Here is a 22,895-nt window from a genome sequence, read left to right as displayed (position 1 = left end):
ATAGGCGGACAAAAGAAGGACAACTGATGCCATCTGCAACCTACATGGGACATGGTCCTACACCACATCCTCGTCCCTAAGTTGGATAAATATGGATTCAAGGAGTGGAATATTCAGTGAGAAGGGAATTGGTTGAAAGGTCGTAGCCAGATGGTCTGTTGTCATTGTCACTGTGCACAGGTGGAGACGGTCATGAGTGGTGTCCACTAGGGGTCCTTCTTGGGATCAGTGCTCTTCAACATCTTTATCAGCGAAACACACAGTGGGACCGGGTGTGACTTGTTGATGACACCAAGCTGTGGGGTGGAAGTGACACAACAGAAGGAGGAGATGGCATCTGGAGGGACCTGGACAGGCTGGAGAAGTGGGCCCATATGAACCAAAAAAGATTCAACAAGCCCAGGTGCAAGGTGCTATGCTTGGGTTGGGACAATCCCAGATATTAACAGATTTTTTTAAAATTTTATTTTATTATTTTATTTTATTTTATTTTATTTTATTTTATTTTATTTCTTATTTTATTTTTGCTGAGGACACTGGTGGCAGCACCTCGAGAAAAAGCATATACAGTTTCCTTTGGGCACACTGGTCAGGCACTCGGGGCTCAGGCCTGTCACAAAACATCGTGCTCAGCCCACATGACGTTGGCTGAAACATTAGTGCAGGGTGGCATCAGGGCAAGCAGGAAAGGAGAATGGCATCTGCTAAAACTCAGCACACAGCTGCTGGGATGGGATCACCTTGAGGATGAGTTAGAATCTGGCAGGGCTTGTAGTGGGGCTGGGCCCTGGGGCTGCTTCCAGCCTGCTGGGTGCCATGATGCGAGCAGGAGGGTGCTGACGAGGGGCTACTCAGCTCTCAGGTGTTTATTCTCCAATACATAATGGAACATGATACCCAAAATGATGCTGTGGGAAAATGGGCTAATGGAAGTCCTGTCTAAATGTGAAAGCTGTGAGTGAGAAGGAGGTGAGCTGCTCCTAGCTCAGTGTGTGGCACTTGTAGACAGATATTGCAATGCTACAGGCTGTTGTGGTACTTACAGCTCAAAAGGATGCTGAGAAATTGGGGAGGGAACAAAAAATAGTCATAAAAATTACTTTCAAGCCAAAAATACACTGCGCAGAACCAGACTAAAAGAGCCTGATGTGTGGAGCTTGTCAAGAGAGAGTAAGAGAGGTCCTGATTGCAGAACATGAGAACTTCTGCAGGAAAACCAATGGAATAAGGTGATGTCTGTACCCTGACAGGAGAGTGGAGTGTGACCAGCTGCATGAAGCACGAGGGCCCCAAGCCACAGCCATGGGGATGTGTTCTGCAGTGGTGGCTCTGCTGTGCCCCGCAGGACTGGCTGCCCTCTGGAGCAGAACTCCCAGGCAGACCCAGCACCAGGGGATCATGAGTGAAATTCAAGGGCTTATCCTAATGAACAATCCACGGACTTCGACATGGCACCGCAGGATGAAAGTTCAATAGCAATATTCATATTGACTTATCTCCCAATTTATGGGGTATAAGACTGACTGCTTTGACTCTCATTTTCTCTGAGTCATTTCATACGTTATCAAGATGCACACGTGTAGGTGCTGCCTAGGTCCAAAGCTACACTGCATGCATGTTATTCCATAATTTGTGTTTTCTCCATGGCAGGGCTGCAGTGTGGTGTGCAGGAGCCGTCAGCAGCCAAGGAATGGGCATGAACTAGGGCAAAGCATTGGAACAGACATTTCACCCCCTCTCCTCCTCCCTAGACTGAAGACCAGTGCTACCTCTGGAAAAAAATAACAATAAAAAAAGAAAGCATGAACATACTGATCACTGCTACAACGATTAAACCCAGGAACTGTTTGAATGTTTATATTGATGCAGCTGGGACCGCAAGCAAAATAAACCCGGTAAAATAATAGCCAGTGGACAGTCAGAGACCATGGCGAACCTATTGATTGCAACAGGGCCTCTTTTCTGTGCAGCAGAATGATCTCAGAAGAGCTGAGCTTTGGGTAATTTTTAGCAAACAATGTATTGTGCACCATTATTTGTGGATCCTGAAAATCGAACCAGTGTGCCCAGGCCTCTTCCATGCACACATACTATAGAGAAGGCTCTGGTAAGAGAGAGCCCAGCATCACCAAGCGTGTTACTTTTCAGCTGGGTTTATGGCAGAGCCAAACAGTCCCTCAGCGTGACCCACTGCTGCACAGCAGCCTCCTCCTGCCCCACACCGAGCTGTGCTGTGGCTGTGTCCATCCCTGTGCTCCTCCTGACAGATCACCGCCTGGCTGAGTTTGGAGAGCAGAGCTGCAATATATTACAGTTTATCCCCTACAATATTCTCTGAACGCGTCCAGTGAGCTCCCTGGGTCAATTGCAGCTGATCCAGTTTGCTGCAGTTGCCAGAAGAGCCGGCTGATGGATGTTGGTGGGTTTGTGCTGAGCCCCACCCTGTGCTTCTCTTGCTTTGTGCCTGTGCTGTGGATGTGCTGGAAGCCAGCAGGGCACAGCCTGGACGCTGCTCTGGCTCCACAGTTCAAAACACTGTAGTTTGCTGCACACTGATTGCTGGGACCTTCTTAGCTTTCACACAGGGCCACGTTGGCCACTGCGGTGAACGAAGACCCTGGTTGTGACTGGAAAGAAGGAAGGTGATGCGCTGACCTGTGCATGGCCAGCTTGACAGCCCCTGAGGTCCTGGTGGGGCTAGTGGCATGCACGGGCACTCGAAAATAAAGCATGTATTGTTACAGGAGAAAACATCACAGGGTCAAGTGCAGCTGTTTAAAACAAGTTTATTGCCTCCCACTGCAGGTTGGCATGGAGGAGACCAGCACAAATTTACAGCAACAAGAAGAGCAGGAGATAAAACACAGCATGAAAACCCAGGGATCATGGCATCAGCAGAAAGAGAGGGCACAAATCAGGGGTCCACACCGATTTACATTCCCTGTGTCAATAGAGGAAGAAGGCTCTAAAATTTTACAGTTAATTTGTGTACTTTACCTCAGGTGCTGTGGGAAGTATAAAACAGCTGAGCACAACCTCATGGTAAGTGTATAAAATGTTTATAAATCGCTAAGCAAGGCAGCAGGCAGTGATCTCTGTGCGGTGAACCAGGCTCTATGGGACAGCACTGTCCCAGCAGGACACCAATAGATGCTATGGGACAGTGCTGTCCCCACAGGACACCAGTGAGACTCTATGGGACAATACTGTCCCAGCAGGACACCAGCCAGGCTCTGTGGGACACAGCAAGTGCACTGCACAAATCTAAGGGGATGATGATATATCCACGAGCGCTGTGTTTGGGGCTGTTAAATACGAGTGGCTGTCTGGCAGCTCTCTGTACTTACAGCCAGCAGCCAGAGACTCGAGAAGAGAGAAATGCAACAAATCAAGGGGAAGAGCGTCACGGCCCGGTGGGGCTGGCACTGGGGCAGAGTGGCAGCAGTGTGTTGTGAACGTTGCTGTGTGCTTCGAGGTAACAAAGGGATTCGCCGCTGGTTCAGAGGTCAGCCTTTTGATAAACTGTCTCATATTTTTCAATGGAAAAAATGATACTTCATCTTTCCAGTGACAGAAAACTTGGAGACGGTTTACAGTAATATATGCCTTTTTTAATACATGGCTTGCAATCTCAGTCCAGCGGCTGTATGAAGAATGGAGTAGCAGCCAAAAGGTTAATAGAGCATCGGTCCTTTTTTAATTGAAAAAATGACGGAGGGACCATGTAGCAGGCCGAGCAGTAATATTATTACAGGCTGTAAGTACTGTTCCAGAGACTTACTGTTCATCTGGGAGCAGGGTAATGAACAGCGGCCGTGCTCTGGCTTGGCGGCAACGCGAGCACGCCCTTGGAGAGGCTGCGACCCACAGTTCTTCCAAAACACCAATTGTTTCTGAAATGATTGGCTTTTGCTGGAGGATGCCCACTGCTCTCAGCTACTTGGCTCAGCATCCTTACACCAGTACCCACCAATATGGGGTGGGCAGCATGGGGCTGATCTGTGGGACACGCATGGACTCACAGCTACACAACACAGATAGAGCTCCAACACCCCCACAGTGACCCCACAGCCCCTGCAGCTCGATGTCCTCACAGCCAAGGAGATGCCAGCTGTGGAGATTCGGTCATCTGAGGGAGAACTGTCCCTAAACCACTCTTGTCACACCCAGAGTTGAACCTGGGGCTGGCAGGAAGCAAAGCAGCTGCATGGTTTGTGGCACTGCCTCGTTGAGGATGGATGCTCATGATGAGCAGCTCTATCTGTCATTTGTGAACAGCCTCATTTACAAAGAGATACCAGGAGGAAAGGCAATCAGCCTGAAAGCTGCTGTGCTGGGAATGGGTAAAGACCCTGTGGGGGGGTCCCGTGATGCACGGCACAGACACATGACACATGGCACAGTGCGTGTGGCACACCATGCACGAGGTGTGGGGCACTGGCACCAGGCACTGGGTACTGGATGTCCCACTGCCCATGATGGCTCTGTGCACACCAGTTTTAATTTTTCTCACCACTTTGTCTAATTGCTGCCACAAATTGTGTACACCACAGAGCCATGTCCATGTGCAGAGCTCCCACCCTGCAATCTCCATACCAAGTACCAACCGAGGACAGATTGTTGCCACGATCCTTTTTGCTGCATTTTTCTCCCCCTGCGGAGGATGAGCTTCGGTTACTGACATCCATCTCATTCTTCAAGACATCTTCGGTCTGCAATTTCCCCTCACCCCAAAAAGAGTACCGCATCGATTCCCATTTCAGGCCGGAGTGAGGCTGGGGATGCTGTGTGCTCAGAGCCCCGCACACAGCCATGGGAGCACGGCAGCTCCGTGGGGGACACGTTGGGCACATGTGCAGGCACATGGGGCAGCACTCCGGCCCAGCCCGTGCAGCACACGGTGCTGATTTGCACAGCCCCGAAAAACTGTATCCTTAACAATGCAAGCACTGATGGCTTTGATGTTTTGCATAATAGACATTTTTTATCTAGTTAACAAAATAAAAGTCAGATATCCACCACAGTCACATTCTGGAGGTAAACACCTTCACCACAGTGCGGTTGCTCTTGCACTGGATTTATCCTGCGATGCATCACTACGGTGCCCTGTGCCATATCTGACAACAAATATGATTTTAGGTGTCATGCAGCAGGCATTTAATTATCAGAGACACGGGCTTAATGGAGTTTGTGTCACAGGAGCAGTGTACAGATGTACCTCAGCTCGAGGTGCTGCACTGCCTGCTTCCCAGCAGCCCCTCCTGATAAGAAGTAACACTACAAAAATTGTTAAATGAATCAGATTCAAACGAGGACTGTTTCTTCTCCTGATCAATAGATCTGAACGAAACAATGCCAAATACCCTGAGTTACAGCATGGCACTGACGACAGTCAGGACAATGACAACAGCCAAGACAAATACACACCTTTTCCTCTGTTATTGCTTTAAGCCTTTTATTATCATTATTATGGGTGATTAAAAATCCCATTAATCAGATGCTAAACAGATTAAGTTCTATGAATTAATTTTCTGGATATAACTAAGACAAACATTCTGTGCAGAGCTCATTTAATGAAATAGAAGCTGTTCATCTGCAAAATTAGGGCTGTGCATATCAGAGGGTTCAGCTGGAGCAATCCACCACTGGAGGCATGGGCTGGGGCCACAGCCACATATTTTTTACCCATTCTAAGTAAAAGAAAGATTTTGCTCTAAGTAATTTATGATTCATTACACAAATAGCTCATTAGCCAGAACAAGAAAATAAAATTACAGTCATTTATGGAATAATCCCTTGATTTAGTATTTAAGAAAGCGAGACCACGTGATGGGCATGGGGCATCTGCCTGGAGACCCTGTTCTGGAGGTTGAGGGCTGCCTATGGAGCTGTGTGGATTCAAAGTTCCCCTGCCCATGAGGAGGGCAGTGACTCAGTGTCACTAAACCCTGAAGCATCTACTTTCTTCCACCTTTGCACTTCCTTGTGCTGTAAAAAGACTGCCAAACACTTGTTAAAAGCTGTGGATGATAATAGGTAATGCTTTAATTGCACAGACTTCAATCTGTTGAAGTTTGGCAGCTTTAGATAGACTCCAACAGGAAAGTGTGGGACAGTCCTGAGCTGCTCATGGCCCCATGGCAGTGCTGCTGCTGTCTGTGCCTGGGGGTTTTCTGCCCTAGTCATGGTCAATGGGCACCCGAGGCTGCAGACAGCCACCAGCAGGAGGGCTTGGCACAGGATAAGCTCCAAGATAAATTGTTTTCTCAGAAGCAGTTTCGCAATCTTGTTATTTCACGTTATCACCAATGACTCCTAGCTTCTTTTTAACATGACTGCACATTGCCAAACACCTGGATCTGCAGTGCTGCCAAGAGTCACCCTGCAATGGGACACAGTCTGCACACAGCCTGACATGGACTGTGGGACGATCTGCATCCCTAAGCCTGGGGCATTACCTGCATCCCTGCAGCTCAGGGCACAGGTCCAGCCAGCACCACAGCTCTGCTCTGCAGCCTCTGCTTCCCCTCTTCAGTGCATAACTTCTACCCACCAGCAAATAAATGAGGGGATGGCTCTTAGCAGTTCTGCTGTTAGTGACAGTGATACAGGAAATGAGTGTTAATTGATTTTTTTTCACCAGGATCTTTCCCTCCCACAACAATTACAGAGCTGCCTTTGAGTGTAACATATTGGAGACAATGGGATAAACAAGTTCCACTGTGGTGTGTTAGATCCCAGGCCGTGGCAAGCAGCAGTGGCATGCTTTGCTTCTACAGCTTACAATCATAGAATCGTGGAACCACAGAATCACAGAATTCATTCAGGTTGGAAAAGCCCTCCAGGATTTTTTGAAGCTTGAACCCAACCCACCCCACCATGCCCACTGACCATGTCCCCAAGTGCCACATTTCCGGGGTTCTTGGACACCCCCAGGGACACGGACTCTCCCACTCCCTGGGCAGCCTGTGCCTTCTTTGGAGAAGAAATTGATCCTAATATGCACCTTGAACATCCCCTGGGGCAATGTGATGCTATGACCTCTCATGCCATTGCTGTTACCTGGGAATAGAGGGCAACCCCCACCTCGCTCCTGACTTTCAGGAGTTGTAAGGAAAAATGAGGTCTCCCCTCAGTTTCCTCTTCTCCAGACTAAACAATCCCAGTTCCCACAATATTTTTGTGCTAAAAAGAAGATGTCAAAGGAACCTTCAAATCTAGTTTACAATCTTTAAAATATCATCAGGGATGAGCAGAACCTCTGTTGTGTTCATGTGTAGCTCTTTCCAGAAATTGCCTATTGAATGACTATTCCCTGTGCCTGTATAAATAGGTGTATTTATTATCATGGTAGAAAGTTCCACATTTGGCCTTTTAAAGTCATTTGGTTGGGAAGGATAGAGAATATTTTAGCAATGAAGAAGGCACCAACAATCAGCAGTGGTAGGAATAATCCAATTTTCTTCTCAAAGAAGGGCAAGGGTCCTCCTAGGAGGTCAGAGCTCTCTTAGCACAATTAGAACTTTAATTAATGAAATTGGCAGGGGGAGGCAGCACATCCGTCCCCCCGCTGGTTGTCCCTCGGTGCATCAGCACTGCAGAGTCTCTGATCCCTGAACAGTGTGCTGCTGCTGCTCCTTTGCAGCACCATGTTTTTGTGCAGGGTTAATCGTTTCCCATCATTCTGTCTTAATTAAGGGGCCAAGTTCCGCTCTCGTCTCTGCCTGGTGAATCATAATGAAATCAGTGGAGCCACACAGGTGTAAATGGGAAGAGAAAGGTGACCACGTGACATTACGCTCCCCCTGGTCCTGCTGCCCCATAAGAAGCCCTGCAGCTGGGTGTAGAGGGGCTGACCCCAAACTGTCTTTCCCCTGGCTGCATGTCCTGGAGGCTGCTGTCAGAGCAGAGGCATCCCTGTATCGTGCAAAATTCACAGCCCCTCTGGGATCCATCTCAGCCATCGGCAGCACCCTCTTGGACCGGTGCTGTGCCTGGGCTGCAAGCCCAAGGGAACAGGTTTGTTCACCAGTGCCACAGGACAGCTCCAAACCCGACATCATCCCTCGGGGTTAATTTTTACACAATCATTCTGGAGTCTGTGATAATCACTCCGTTAAAAAAATGAAGAGATTTGGGATTTTTTTTTTCAAAGCAGGGGATTAGGACTAAATACAAGTAATCTGCAGGAAGCTCAGCTGCATGCACACCACTAATCACTCCTCTACTCTTCCCAGCTTTAGCCCTTTCATTAATATTTTCCCCAGTAGAGTTGTTCATCCTTGGGGAGATAGGGGCTGTGTCCTGGGCCAGCTCCATGCATGGGAAGCTAACACTGCGTGCAGGGAGTCCAGCAAGTGTTTCTGCAAATGTAATTAAAATAGATACGGATCTGGGACTGCTCTGACCACAGGTATAAGGATACAGCACCAGCTTTTTAAAACAAAACAACTCAAGCACTTAAAAAGGACTCAAGCAGGCTTTTGGTACTTATGTTCAAAATAATTGTCCCAGGAAACCAAGTTCAGCAGCTGCCTAACCTGAAAGCACTTACACACACTTGGGCAGACGTTCAATAAAGCATTTAGATACCTGAGGCACTGTATCAGCAGAAAATTTGGGGCTTTTATTCAAGAGAATGACTCAGGGAAACTGGAGAGGCTCTGCTGCTGAGACAGCCTGGTGCAGCCAGGTGCAGCTGGGTCCGGCCTCGATGCAAGCTGTCTCCAGGCTGGCTCCCTGCTTGCTCCAAACTGAGTCCAGCTGGATGCAGCCTGGCACAGCTGGGTTCAACCTGCCTCCAACGTGGCTCATAGAATAACAAAATCATTAGAGTTGGAAAAGACCTCCAAGATCTTTGAGTCTCGCCCCAACCCACCCCCCCACTGATGTTCCTACATAAAACCACAGAGTCGTTAATGCTGGAGAAGATCTCTAAGATCCCCAAGTCCAACCCCAGCCCACCCCAACCATACGTACTGACCATGTCCCCAAGTGACACATCTCCACAGTTCTTGAACACCCCAGGGGAATCCACTACCTCCTGGGGCAGCTTGTGTCAGTGTCTGTTCACTCTTTCCAAGCAGAAATGGTTCCTAACATTCAACTTGAACTTTCCATGGCACAACTTGAAGCCATTACCTCTTGTACTGTCAATCTGTTTACAATCTGTATCCAATCTGGGACCAGCCAAATCCACACAGGTCCATCCAGGCCCATCTGACCACCTTCAGACCCCATGGTGCCCATGCCCGCTCTTGCCTTCTCCACAACAGTGTCTCAGTATTTTTTATGGCCATTACACAGCCCTTCCTCTTCAGGTCCTCCTTCCTGCCATGTTCCGTGATCTCCATGTCCACTTCAAGCCCAGATGGCAAAGCCTGTCAGATCCCCACCACCAGGTGTCTCTGCCATTCTCTCCTGCATGCCACCCACTTGCTGGGGTATCCACATCCCTCAGCCCCCACATGCTGACCTCTGGTGCCACCTACTTCACAGCCATGTTTGCAGCTGGATTTGCCTTTGTCGGCTGCTGCACAGGGCTGAGGGCCTCCAGGAGGGGCCCATTTACTGATGCAGTGCCGTGATTACAGTCGCAGGTGGCTCTGCCTTTCCCTCCTTCCCTAGGGAATGTTTTTTTTTCAGAATGAGCAGAGATGCTGCAATCCAGCAGTGAAAGCTGAGCGTGGGGAAGGAATGAGATGGTTCTGATAATAAATTCATAGAGCTTCACACACCAGCAGGCTACCAGCACTTGTTTTTAAAGAGATTTTAAAATTATCTGGGGTGCAGTCAGTCAGACCAGGATACCCTCACTGCTTGCAGACTGCAGGCACAGGCAGAGCAGGCAAGGAGAAGAGCCAGCTCTGGAAAGGTTCCTTTCACCAAGTGCAAATCTTCAAAGCACAACTTTCCTGTACAGTTAAAAGGAGCATGTCTCATCTGTGTGAATGAGCCAAAAAATGGGACCCATTCCTAAGCATGCACTTGACCTGCTGAGTACTTCCTCTGTCGGACCCAAGTGCAGATCAGTGCCCTCATTTCTTTTATGCAGTGTATCTGCATTCCTACTTATTCATTCCTAGGTTGCTTGAATTCTTGTCCCTATTTCAAATTTCTTCTCTTCTACATCTTTCCTAGCATTAGGGAAGTTCCTGTAGTGTGCCTCTACTGGATGTTGTTTCCTTGCTGGCAACCAGGCAAGTATTGATGCTGTTTTGCTGCAGCAATTTTGTTTGTTTCATTATTGGAAATGGCTCTGGAGGAATGTTCCACCTGGAGCTGTCAGGGCATGCCCTGCAGCTCTGCACTCCTGCACCAGGTCACAGCACATGGAGCGTCCCCATGTCCCTGAGTGCCACATATCTGTGTTTCTTGAACACCTCCAGGAGCAGTGACCCCACCACCTCCATGACAGCCAGTTCCAGTGCCTGACTGCTTTTTCTGAGAGGAAATTGTTCCTAGTACCCAACCTGACCCTCCCCTGGCACAACATGCGGCCATCACCTCTCCTCCTATCACTGGTGCCTTTTTGCAGAGTAGATTGTAAAATCAGGTTCTTCTTTCTGAGCTGTGGTCCACAGAGACTGTAACCCAGCATGATGAGAAGAAAACCAGGTGAGGCAAAAGGTTCCTGGGAATTTCCTAGGGAGCCTCACGGTTTTTACAGAAAGTGAAGCTCCTTTATGACCAGCTGTAGGCTGGGAGGGGAGCACAAACAGCTGAGCTGACAGAGGCAGATGAACATGTTATCACCAAGCACTGTAAGGAAGAGATCCTTCCCTGCACATTGCTGCAATTGAGATGTCACTGTGCCTTTCACAGCATTAAGTACATCATTTTCCTGTATCTGAACACTGAGAAAAAAAAAAAAAAAAGAAAGAAAAGAGCATGTTTCACCCCACACTTTGCAGAAAGAGAGTGTCCTTTTCCACAGTCAGTTGTGGCCACCATGAAGGCAGGTGCTAGCCAAAGCACCTTTTGACACTGTGGATAGAGCAGAAGATATAAATTTAACACTAAACAGTAGACTAAGTATAAGGAGGACCCACTGTCATATTTGTCACGATCAACCTGCATGTGTTCAAACCTCAGCATATCTTGACTGTAGTCTGGCTCTGTGTTTGTTGCACATCACTGATGGGCAGCTGGAACATGTCTTTTTCCCCAGCAAAAATGCAACTTCCCAGTGTGCTGGGTTGGTCTGTCCACGGGTGTCAGAATGTCCAAGGGTGTCAGCCTGTACAAAGATGTCTATCTAAAGATGTCTGTCAATCTGATTAAGGATGTCTGACAATCCAAGAGTGTGTGTCTGTCTAGGTGTGTTGGCATGTACATGGGCACCTGTCTGTCCAAAGATGTCTGCCTATCTAAGGATGTCCAGGGGTGTCTGCATGTCTGGAAGTGTCTGTCTGTTCAGAGATGTGTGTCCAGGGGTGCCTGCTTATTTAAAGATGTCTGTCTGTCCAGGGGTGTGTCTCTGCCCAGGGGTGTCTGACTGCCCAACCACCTGGAAGCTGTCTGTCCCACTGCTCGAACCAGGGAAGCCACAAACAGAAGAGGTTTTATGAGGAAGGCATATTCCCCCTCAGAGAGCTTCAAATCTAATCAAAACAGTAATTCCTACACATTTCCTACTGTGTGCCACTGTTGTGCTTCCCACTTAAGAACAGGTATTCATCAGCAGCCAACGACCCGGTGCAGCCCCCATCACCATGAGTCTGGCACGGAGTGGTGGCGATGCGCAGGTGTGAGGTGAGTCCTCCTCTGCCCCTTTTCCTCAAGGCAGCTTGCAAAACACCCTGTGAATAATGGAAATACCAGCTTGCCAGCCCACTGCCTCTTTCAAAGGTTCTTACAAAAAACAGCCACCTAATTGAGGAGAAATTCTGGCTGCTTGGGGAAGGCAGCTCCTTGTACCTGGGCCTCCCTGCTCCTTGTGCTGCAGCCCTCAGGCAAGCCGGGATTCTGTGTCAATTACAGGAAAATCAATGAAGATACTGTTCAGGACTCCTCTTCACCATTCAGTGCGGATGATATCCTTCACTTTCTAGCACTGATTCATTTACTTTCAGCCTCTCTAGGGGCTCCTGACATATTGCTATCTCTGAAGAATCTGAAGTAAAAACTGCCTTTGTTTCTACTGCAACTTGTTCGCATGCACCGTGCCTGGGACCAGGGCTGGGACCAGAGAAATGGGGTTAAAATGAAGCATTTTTAAAATGGATTTTAATATTTATTTATTTATTTATTTTTGTCAATGCATCTCTCAGCTCCTGCCCAGAGATTCTGGGTAGGATCAAGGTGCAAAGTCAGTGCAAAGGCTGAAGTCCCACCAATGGCACTGCATCACTCTGCAGCATCACACCAGGCCATGCAGCACAATGGACCATGAGTCACTTTCTCCTGCTGCTTCCTGGCTTGTGATAAGAAGCCTCTGAGCTCCACAGATGCTATGCTTGCTCTCACCCACCTGCCCTCATGGAGATAGCTGTGTGTTTCTGCAGCCCATGGTGGCCCTCTTTCTTCAGCCTGGAGCCTGGAAAGGTGCACGATATGAGGTCTGTGCAACCTGGTTTCTAGGGGTGCATGCCCAAAAACCACATCAGCCTTAATCTTGGGTGCTACAGAGTGGATTTCCAAATATCCAGAAATTAAAAGTCGTGGGTGACAGTACCTGGGCAGTCTGAGGCTGGGGGCACCATGCCCAGTAGGGACAACAGAAGAAAAGTTGACTGGAAGCCATGTGAAGAGACATGTAACAAACCTATCATCTCCTATATCAAAGCAGCATTATTTCCTGCATTTTCATCCTTTTCTCTCTCCACCAAAGCTGCAGGTATTCCATAGGAATGGGATACAGACCTGCGGGCCATACTCAGGCCAAATTCCCACTGAAAGATGAAGAGCCATGCTGCGACATTATACCCGACCCTGCAAGCTCCTAGCGTTCCTTCTCTTCAAAGGGAGCTTCATGCATGGAGAACTTGTAGGATATAGCCCAGAGCAAGGATGGTGCTACAAAGACAGCATTTATTATTTATAAGGCACTTCTATGAACTCGGGGCTCAGAGGCAGAGCTGTCTATGGTGGTGCACTTTATAAGGAAAAAAAAAAAATGTAGTTTGAAGAAACACTGAAAGTACCACATCATGCAGAAGCTGTGTCCGTAAGAGACAGTGCTCAGATTACGGAACTCAGACTCTCCTGGAGTTCACATGAAAGTCGCTGTGACATTTATGAGGCAGTTTAATTGCAGATAGGGCTCTTTGGGTAGCATCGAGGCCTAAGCACCACGTTTTTACACAACACGGGGTCTCCGAGTGGGTTTGGCATCACCAAAAGCAGGCTGCCACACAGAAAAAATGTCTGTGGCAGCGCTTGGGGACACCATGGGGCTGGGGACATCACAGAGTCCCCGTGTACCACTGCCCATTGCCCACTGCCCATCACTCATTGCCGATAGCAAGGAGTGGGAACCCCAATGAGGTCCGCAGCTCGACCCAGAGATAAACGGGGTGCTGAGCTTCGTGTGCACCCTCGTGCAGTGGATCACTGCGGGCATCCTGCGACTGACTAGGGACCCTGCCAGGCACCCCAGGACCATCTTGGGGGTGCAACCTGAGGTTGTCGGAAAGGAAGCCGGGACCGGGGAGGGCGCAGCGGGGGACGTCCCTGGGGCTGCCGGGCGTGCGCCGTGCCTGCCGAGGGGGGGCTCGCCGGCGCTGCCGGGGCCGCCGGGGCCGGGACGAGAGGGGGGGTGGGGGGGGCGGCCGCCGGCTGCCATTTCAGCGCGCCGCCGCCCGCTCCCTCCATTTTCTTGCCGGCTGCCGGCGGTGCCGGCCCCGTCCCCGTCCCCGCCGCCTCTGCGCCCGCCGCCTCCGCATGCAGCCCCGCGGCAGCCCCGCCGCATACGCTCAGCCGCGGGGCCGCCTCCCGGCATGAGGAGCTGCAAGATGGTGCGGGTGGCCAGCGTGCTGGGGCTGGTGATGCTCAGCATCGCGCTGCTCATCCTCTCCCTTATCAGCTACGTCTCGCTCAAGAAGGACAACATCTTCGGCGCGCCCCGCGCCGCCGGCCCGGGGGGGCCCCGCATGTACATGTTCCACGCGGGATTCAGGTGAGAGCGCGGCTCCGGATGGCCGGCACGGCGTGGGGACAGGGGGCAGCCCCCCACCCCCTCCCTGCACCGGGAGCGCTCGGTGGGAAGGGCCCTGGCGAGGCCCCGCGGCCCCGGCGGAGGCTCATCCCGCACGGCGCTGCCCCCAGCCCTGGGCCTGCGGGAAGCGGGCGGCCCCGGGACCGCGGGCGGGCCGGGCGTGGGAACCTATGTGCCTCGGGGCTGCTGTAAAGTGGGCACGGCACGGCTTGGTATAGCCCGGCACGGCTCGGTGCAGCCCGGCCTGGCTCGGCTCAGCCCGGCACGGTTCGATGCAGCCCGGCCCGGCTCGGCTCAGCCCAGCACGGTTCGATGCAGCCCGGCCCGGCTCGGCTCAGCCCAGCACGGTTCGATGCAGCCCGGCCCGCGGGAGCGGCGCGGCTCCGCCGGCGCTGTCCGTGGTGCTGACGGCGGTCGGGCTCAGCAGGTGACGGCGCGCGGCCCGTGCGCGTCCGCTTTTGTCCATGTGTCCATGTGGGTCTGTGCGCACACCTTTAGGTCCCAATTCGCGCTGAAGTTCCTGGACCCCTCGTTCGTCCCCATTACAAATTCGCTGGGCCAAGAGCTGCAGGAGAAGCCCTCCAAGTGGGTGTTCAACCGGACAGCGTTTGCGCAGCAGAGGTGAGCGTGCAGCTCGTGCCACTTGTCCCCCTCTCACCTTCCCTAGAGTTGTCCAAGTATCCCCCGGAATATTTGAGAAAATACAATCAGGGCCTGATAAGTACTCTGGATTCTGAGTAATTTGCCAACAGTGAGAGACAAAGACTGAATCAGAGCATTTCCCAAGATGGTTATAGCTATCTTGGAAGAATTGATTAAATCAGAGCAGGACACCAAGCTGCAACACGCATCCTTTTACCAAACGGAACGTGACCCAGTTTCTCGAAGTGCAAGAGAAATTGTCATTTCTTCAAGATAAATAGCTGGTTGCTTAAAACTCAAAACGAATCAGACTGTAGCACCCATGAAGTGCTATGCTTATGGAGAGCAAAACATGCCCAGCAGTTGTGACCAAGTACATTGTGGCTTCCAGCTCCATTCTGGCTGTGGGGTGGGCAGAGGGCAATTTAATGGGCCACCAAGCCCGGACCCCCCGAAATGCCTTCACTGCATATTGACTTCTGCTTTCTGTTCACAAGTTAATGGCCACATTGCACTGTGGCAATGCAAAGACTTTCTTGGTTCCTTAAGCTTCCTCAAAGCTTAATGTGGAACAAGATGGATTTTTATTTTCTTCACTGTGATGTGAACTTGGTGATGTCTGCCCAGTCTTTTATTTAAGGGCTTTACTGCAGTATGTTTATATACAACAGTAAAGCTGTAAAAGAAACAGAAATCCTTTAACCATTTAAGATGACTACAACCATCTTGAACTCTGATTTTGTCTTGATGAATGCTTGGCATTTTAGAGGGTGCATTGTGACTCTGCTTGTATGTCCCATTTGAGGAGCCCATCAGCAGCTGCTCCAGCTTGGGATCTCCCTGGCTGGTGCAACAGTGGCCACCCATCAGTATGGCCTCATTCCTGGCACTACCTCCTCATCCTTAATAAATAACTCAGTGTCACCCCGCTGTTGGTATGAGCTAATGCCTCTGGATCTGTTGCTGCATTTGTCTGTCATCCATAACCCATAATTAGGGGACCCAATGGGACTCCATTAATGCTTAGACATTGGAGAATGTAAGCTGGAAGAAAGGTTGTTTTCCATAAACATGAGCAAATAAAGTGGTATTGGTTTTCTAATTTTATGCTCTGCTGGGGAAATTCCTGAGCAAGGTTGGTTCTGCTTGTTTTTGTAAGTATTCCTAATGCCCCTTGCAAAAATGTCGGCATGTTTGCTCTAATGAGACATTAAGTGACCGTCACTTGTTTTGTGACTCAGAGCTTCCCAGTGAGCACACACAGTGTATTTGCATTTAAAAAATCAACTGCATTACTGTTAATTCAAAGGGATATTCTGGACTGCTTGGTTTTGCTTCAGGTATCTCATGGCAAACATAACGTCCATCACTGCCATAGATCCACAGTCCAGTACTGAGAGCTCCCCTATTGCTATCTATTTATGTTGATTTTAGAGCTATTGCACTGCACTGCTCAGTAAAACGCTATATAACATTTTAGAAAGAAAAAAAATAAGTCTATCTGGAAACTAGTTTAACACAGAGAGATGGGAAATTAAACTTAATGCTTCCTTTCTTTTTTTTTCATTTTCTTTTCTATTTTATTTTAGACAAGAAATCCTTCAGCATGTCGATGTCATAAAAAATTTTTCTTTGACCAAGAATAGTGTTCGGGTTGGACAGCTGATGCATTATGATTATTCCAGCCATAAATATGTTTTTTCTATAAGCAATAACTTCAGGTCACTGCTGCCAGATGTGTCACCGATCTTGAATAAACATTACAATGTTTGTGCCGTGGTTGGAAACAGTGGAATCCTGACTGGGAGTCAATGTGGGCAAGAAATAGATAAGTCTGATTTTGTTTTTCGCTGCAATTTTGCTCCAACTGAGGCATTCCAAAAAGATGTTGGAAGGAAAACCAATCTCACAACCTTCAACCCCAGCATCCTGGAAAAGTATTACAACAATCTTTTGACCATTCAGGATCGCAACAACTTCTTTTTGAGCTTGAAAAAGCTTGATGGGGCGATTCTTTGGATCCCTGCTTTCTTCTTCCACACATCAGCAACAGTCACAAGAACACTGGTTGACTTCTTTGTTGAGCATCGTGGCCAACTAAAGGTCCAGTTGGCTTGGCCAGGAAATATAATGCAGCATGTTAACAGGTGTGTATTCTTCTCTCACATTTAACTTGTCAAAAGACATATTTCTCCCTGTGTGAATGTAATTGTTTTTATTTTCATCGACAAGCCTTAACTGAAAGGTACTGCCTGACCAGTCGAGACCTGACGCTGTTTGCTTTCAGAGCACAGGCAGCTCTGCCATTGCTTCAGTAAGCACTCCAGGGTCTGTGCCATCATGGGACTGTTCAACTGTTCCCACAGTGGCTTCCACAGAGGCAGAAGGAGTGTGGAGGAGTTGAGTGAGATTCTGCATAAGAAAAGAACCACTTACAGAAGAAGTTGCTCTCAGCTAGCAAATAGGGTGCCAGCAGACATCTGCAGAGTGATCTAGGCGTATCTATTGCAGTTCATGCACACATAGTGTTACCACCTCCTTAGCAAATACATATGTCACTAGGAGTTGGGGGATTTGCTTTTCTGGATAAGTCATTGTTTTTCCAGGTGAGAAAACAAAAGCCCATGAAGAAGGAGACCTTGAAAGAGAATGTTGATGCATTTATCTACAGACAGACCTAAAAAATAATCCTTCCCTTACTCCAGTCATCAGCTGTGAACTTTGATGGTCTCCATGCTGTAACATTTTTGGTGGTTTCCATACAGTAATTGCATTTTTTCTTACAACAGCCTCATGATGTTACTTGTATCCTATACCAATGTGCCTTTATGGGTTTTTTTTGTTTGTTTGTTTGTTTTCACAGGTACTGGAGAAACAAACACTTGTCGCCAAAGCGGCTGAGCACAGGTATTCTCATGTATACTCTTGCTTCTGCCATATGTGAAGAGATTCACCTGTATGGATTCTGGCCTTTCGGGTTTGATCCCAACACAAGGGAAGACCTCCCATACCACTACTATGACAAGAAAGGAACCAAGTTCACCACCAAATGGCAAGAGTCCCACCAGCTGCCTGCAGAGTTCCAGCTGCTCTACAGGATGCACGGTGAAGGACTGGCCAAACTGACCTTGTCGCATTGTGCCTAAGAATCTAAATCTTGAAGTGCCAAATGATTGTCTAAAAAGTGCCCAAATCTGAGTTAAATGTTCTTCAGATACAATTCTAGAAAAAAAAAAAAAAGAAAAAAAAAGAAAAAAATGAAAACAAAAAAACAAATCCACCCTAAAATATTTTCCATAATGTGCAGATGCTTTTCAATCACCCTTGTCACCATTCATCAAAGGGCTTCAGCATACTTAGCAATGCAGAAGCACTTACCAAATTCTGGGGATGTTATTCATGCAGCAACACTGCAAAGTTGAAATATTTTGCTTTTATATACATATATATATATATATATATATACTATGAAATGTTTTAAAATCTCTTTGTATTTCAGCATTTCACTCCATGCCTCTTAACATCTTATTTTGATTGTTCCTTTGGAATTAGAGTTAGAAACTCCAGTTTTATAAGGCATTGCTTCTCTTGTACATGTTGCTGTGAGTAGCTCAGCATACATAGACTTGCCATGGCCAATTGAAAAAGCCACCCCGAGCCACAGCTCACTGTCACTTACAAGATTCTCAGTGTGGAACTCCATTTCCACTGCTTGCATATTTTCGTATTAACTGAATTTTACATTTTTTTTAATAACAACATGGAGAAGGTCAAAATACAGCTTGTAGCTGGCTTCCCCATCCCTCTGTGCGTGCCAGCACTGTATACCGTGGAGGGGTGAGGAATTCCCAGCCCTGTTAACTGTACAGGAATATGTTCCCCCCCATCAGCCCGAGGGGGAGATGGAACGAGGTTGGGGCAGCCCAGTTTCTGAGAAAAGGCCTTGAGAGGGAAGCGAGCAGAGTGGGGATGTGGAGAGCAGGAGATGTGATTCCCAGAGGTCCCATTCTCATCGCTAAGTCCATGGTCAGACAACTGAGTTGAAAGTCTCATGTTCAGGTCAAGAACAGATGCTTGGGGAGGTGGAACTTCCTAGGTACTTTTGAAGGTCAGGCTGATTGCAAAAACAGGACAAATCTTAGGGTTTCTTGTCCAAAATCTTGGCCATGATGTCTCAGGATAATGGAGTCCATAAAGCATCTGCTTTTCTTATTAAAACAAGTATGCGTCTAAGTATTTTAATATTTTTTATATTATTCTGTATGACGCTGAGAAGTGACTGTACATGGAAAGAAGATGCAAAAGGCAATTCAGAATCATACCTTAACAGTGCACATTTTAGTGCACAGCGCCCACGCTTTGGGAGAAAAGCGACTGCACCTGGCAGGCGACCAAATTGGGCGTATTCCAGCAGGGAGGGAAACTTCACCCCTCTGCACTGCCTGTAAATACGAGATTTTTAAAGCCATTTTGAAAATGCCCTTTACTTCCTTGTTTTATTTATTTTCTGGCTTTTACTTTGGCAACGGGCATTTGGAGCTGCGAAGAGGCTCGGATGCTCTCCAGCACCGCCAGCCTGGCGCCCACGCCTTCAGGCAAGCTGTGCAGGATGCTGATGGCTGCAAAGTTCCCTTCCCAGGGCACAATCCCACATGAGACCTCGGGCATCACTGGCTTGCCCCACTGCCTGCGCTTATCACTGCTCGCACAGCAGAGCATGACTTGTAGCAAACGTCCTTATGGAGACATCGCTGTGTAGCAACGCTAGTGCTGTGCCGTGTGGTGCCGTGTGGTTTATTACTAATATTACTGTTCATTATCCTTGTTATAGCAGCAGAGGAGCAGGGGCAGGAAGCACCCATCCCTGCCAGACACCGTTCCCTGGGTGGCAGAACACACCCAAGAGCAGAAACTGCACGGGGAAGGGAGTGCTCTGCGGCAGTTGTTAATGATGTACAGTGATTAATCATTTCCAGTGCAATTTGCTGTTGAGCTGTACTGTAGATGCATGCTTGGCTAAGCCCCAGATTGCTTTGCAGTTTGTGGCAGTGTGCAGATGGGAACCCTGGGGACAGAGGGTCCGTGGTCTGGGATACAGTGCAGGGCCCCTGCTTGATGGCAGGTGTTTTAATTAAAAGACAAGCTATCAATTTTGTGTAGGGAGTGATTATTTCTATTAGCAAATTAAGGAAATATGAACAATCTTCATTATATTTGCTTGAATGTGGATGTTGATGCACTCTGTACAGTTTTCTGGCTCTCAGTGGTGCTTGGCTGTTTACACTGCACAACAACTTTAACTTAGACGTAAGGGTGTCCATCTGTCTGTCTGACTTGAAAGCACTTATCTTCTGTCCATTCAAAATGACTGCTCTAGAGCACCTGTGTTGGAAGACAGTCAGTAAAAATTACATGGTGAAACCAAAAACTGCCCCAAGATTGTCCTTCAATTTTTCCTTTTTTTTTTTAAATATAAGCATCTTCCCTAATCTCATTAATGCTAGAAAGGCTGTCCACTCATGGGTCAGTGTTCTCACATTGATGCTGTCCCCAGCCATTGCTTCCAGGGAGTAGAACAAGATTGATAGGCCTACAGGAAAGCTGGGGATGGACTTTTTACAAGGGCATATAGCAAATGGACAGGGGGAAATGGCATAAACTAGAAGAGGGAAGAGGTAGCCCTAGATATTAGGAAAACATTCTTTACTGTGAGGGTGGTGAGAAACTGAAGCAGGTTGCCCAGAGAGGTTGTGGATGCCTCCTCCCTGAAAGCACTCAAGGCCAGGCTGGATGGAGCCGTGAGCAGCATGGTCTGGTGTGAGGTGTCTCTGTCTATAGCAGTGGGGTTGGAACTACATGATCTTAAAGGTCCCTTCCAACCCAAACTGTTCTATGATTCTGTGATTCTATAATCTCCTTCCAACCTCTATGATTCTGTGATTCTCTGTTGAGATCAATGAAGTTGCATGGACTCCAGCATGCATGGCCTCACCACCTAGTGCACCTACATTGGTAAGAACACCACAAGGGGAAGCTCTTAGAAGTGTGGGCTTTGCTTCACCTCCTTTAGTTGGGCAAATTGGGCACCCCTGTAGATTGCTTCCAGTTGTGGTGTAAGGCCAAAGGCAGAGGATCCTGAGGTATTTCTGGGGCTCTTCTCCTGAGGCGGAGGGGTCAGTGCCAGTCCCAAGACATGTCCATAGCCACTGAGCTGCATAGAAGCACAGGGTGTGGAGAAGGAAGCGTGGAAACGGCTGCAAATATTTGGAAATGGGTACACAGAAATATTATTGACAAAGGGCCATATTATATCATTGATTTTTAAGCAAAACTCCCCATTGATTTTTCAGAACCACATTGAACATTTCAGAATCATTGATTTTAATGGGGAGTTCTGCCCCAAAATCAATGGCACAATACAGCCCAAAGTAAATTGCTTCTTAGTATCAATATTTTTTGTTGGAGCTGTTGCAATGTGGAAAACAGTCTTTAAAATGTGCATCCTTTGTTTCTGCCTGCTTTCTTAGATCTCTTTGAATTCTGCTTTTCTTCAGAGTCTGACAGGGAAGGGCAGTTGTGCTGGCTGGGCTTTCTTCCTGAGCCCTGCTTGCAGATTGGGTTCTGTGCAGACCCCTGGGTTGGGGTCTCAGTGCTTTGCCTGGCATCCCTGAGCCTCTAGGATCCATCCAGGTTGTGCTGCTGGAGGTGAGGTGCTGGCACCTGCATCCAGGAGGAGGTGGGGGGCTCAGGTTGCATCTCAGAGAGGTGACAACCCAAAGGTGCAGACAAGAAAAGGAAAGAGAAACATACTCCTTGAATCAGTGTCTTTTCAAGGTAGGAAATAGTGTTTTTATTAAAAAAGACAACGTGCTCCTGCCCAGCATGCCTGGCTCCCTGCTGCAGGAGCTGTCAGCCAGAGCCCTTGTGTTTAGGACAGTAAATCCTCTCTGCATTTGCTAACATGTTGGCTAGACTCTTCCTTCCCTTTTGCTTGGTCCAAAACCTTCCCGTCGCTGTCTATCTAAATGAATTCCTGATGGTTCAGGGAAAATACTCACAGTTATTGCTGAATGTCTAGACAAACAAATATAGCTAAATGAAAGCACACGTAATGCAGCGTGATCAATACTTGCAAGTACAGAACCTTTCAGTTTACACAGTCAGGAGTAGCTCCAGGGAAAGGGCTCCCAGTAGCAGCCACGGGGTGATGGCACCGTGGGGACATGGGGATGCGCTGCTGGTGGTGCTGGCATGGGGCTGTAGAGCAGAAAATGGAAGGAGGAAGTGTACATATAATGGGGATAGGTGCGCTGCCTTTCCTTCTCTTTACATCCTTGTTTGGTATTTTAGTTGCTTGCATCTTTTCAGTGAATGGTAGTAGGATACACTAAGAAAAACACAGACATTTTGGCTTTCGTTTTGAATCGTGGAGTATACCAAAAAGCAAGTATTTGTGAAATATAACTAACTGTGAATGAAGGTTGCAAAAACAAACCATTTAGAAAGCAGGTTTTCTGTAAATGAATGTGTCTTTATTCTAATTGCTATACAGTTCAATGCCTGATGGAGTTGTTTTCAATGAAAAGATAAATATACATAAAAAAATGACATAACTGTACTAAATGGTTTGTTATTTTATGGCCATACTGAAAGCAGTATTTGTTTTTGAACGGCCGGTGTTGAAAAAAGGGCCAGAGCAGTGTCTCAGGTGAACGGCATGCAAGGCTGCGCACACTGTGAAATGTGTAGCGAGCAGAACCACTGCTTGGCCCTGCTCCCCTCGAGTCTCTGTTGGCCTCAGGGCAACCACGATGGGGCCCGCTTTGTCCCAGAGGAGTGGATGTGGCCTGCACAGTGCGTGGTGCATGTAAATATGTCGTTACATTTGTGAGCAAGGAGCCTGGTTCTTGTTGTATCGGAGTGCCGCGTCCGCGTCGTGACCATGTGGAGAAAAACGCGATGATTCATTTTGAATCTTTCAGCAGTGTTATTGTTTGGTGTGAATGTGCCTGCAACATTGACTCATGTGCCAAAACACAATATTGAATGCATTGTTTTTAAATAAAATATTTTATTGTGCATCGAAAGTCTGTAA

General features: G+C 48.1%; 1 protein-coding gene across 1 annotated transcript; it reads left to right on the top strand.

Annotated features, from left to right (window-relative positions):
• Positions 1 to 13,940: 13,940 nt before the first annotated feature.
• On the top strand, positions 13,941 to 19,315 carry ST8SIA3 (ST8 alpha-N-acetyl-neuraminide alpha-2,8-sialyltransferase 3). The gene is made up of 4 exons (XM_065747070.1): positions 13,941 to 14,119; positions 14,657 to 14,779; positions 16,390 to 16,947; positions 17,664 to 19,315. The coding sequence occupies exons 1-4, from the start codon at positions 13,941 to 13,943 to the stop codon at positions 17,944 to 17,946; spliced, it is 1,143 nt and encodes a 380-aa protein (XP_065603142.1). The 3' UTR covers positions 17,947 to 19,315.
• Positions 19,316 to 22,895: the final 3,580 nt, after the last annotated feature.

Source organism: Cyrtonyx montezumae, unplaced genomic scaffold, assembly GCF_038088225.1.
Source record: "Cyrtonyx montezumae isolate F1298 unplaced genomic scaffold, pur_monq_1.0 scaffold_41, whole genome shotgun sequence".
Lineage (NCBI taxonomy): Eukaryota > Metazoa > Chordata > Aves > Galliformes > Odontophoridae > Cyrtonyx > Cyrtonyx montezumae.
Note: the sequence above shows the minus strand (reverse complement) of the source record. Positions and strands in the feature narration are given on the sequence as shown.

What these genes read in the sequence shown, in the direction of transcription:
- ST8SIA3 (XM_065747070.1), top strand. Translation starts at nt 13,941, where the DNA reads ATGAGGAGCTGCAAGATGGTGCGGGTGGCCAGCGTGCTGGGGCTGGTG. An exon ending in ATGTTCCACGCGGGATTCAG is followed by an intron (nt 14,120 to 14,656) that starts GTGAGAGCGCGG and finishes GCACACCTTTAG; the next exon opens with GTCCCAATTCGCGCTGAAGT. An exon ending in ACAGCGTTTGCGCAGCAGAG is followed by an intron (nt 14,780 to 16,389) that starts GTGAGCGTGCAG and finishes ATTTTATTTTAG; the next exon opens with ACAAGAAATCCTTCAGCATG.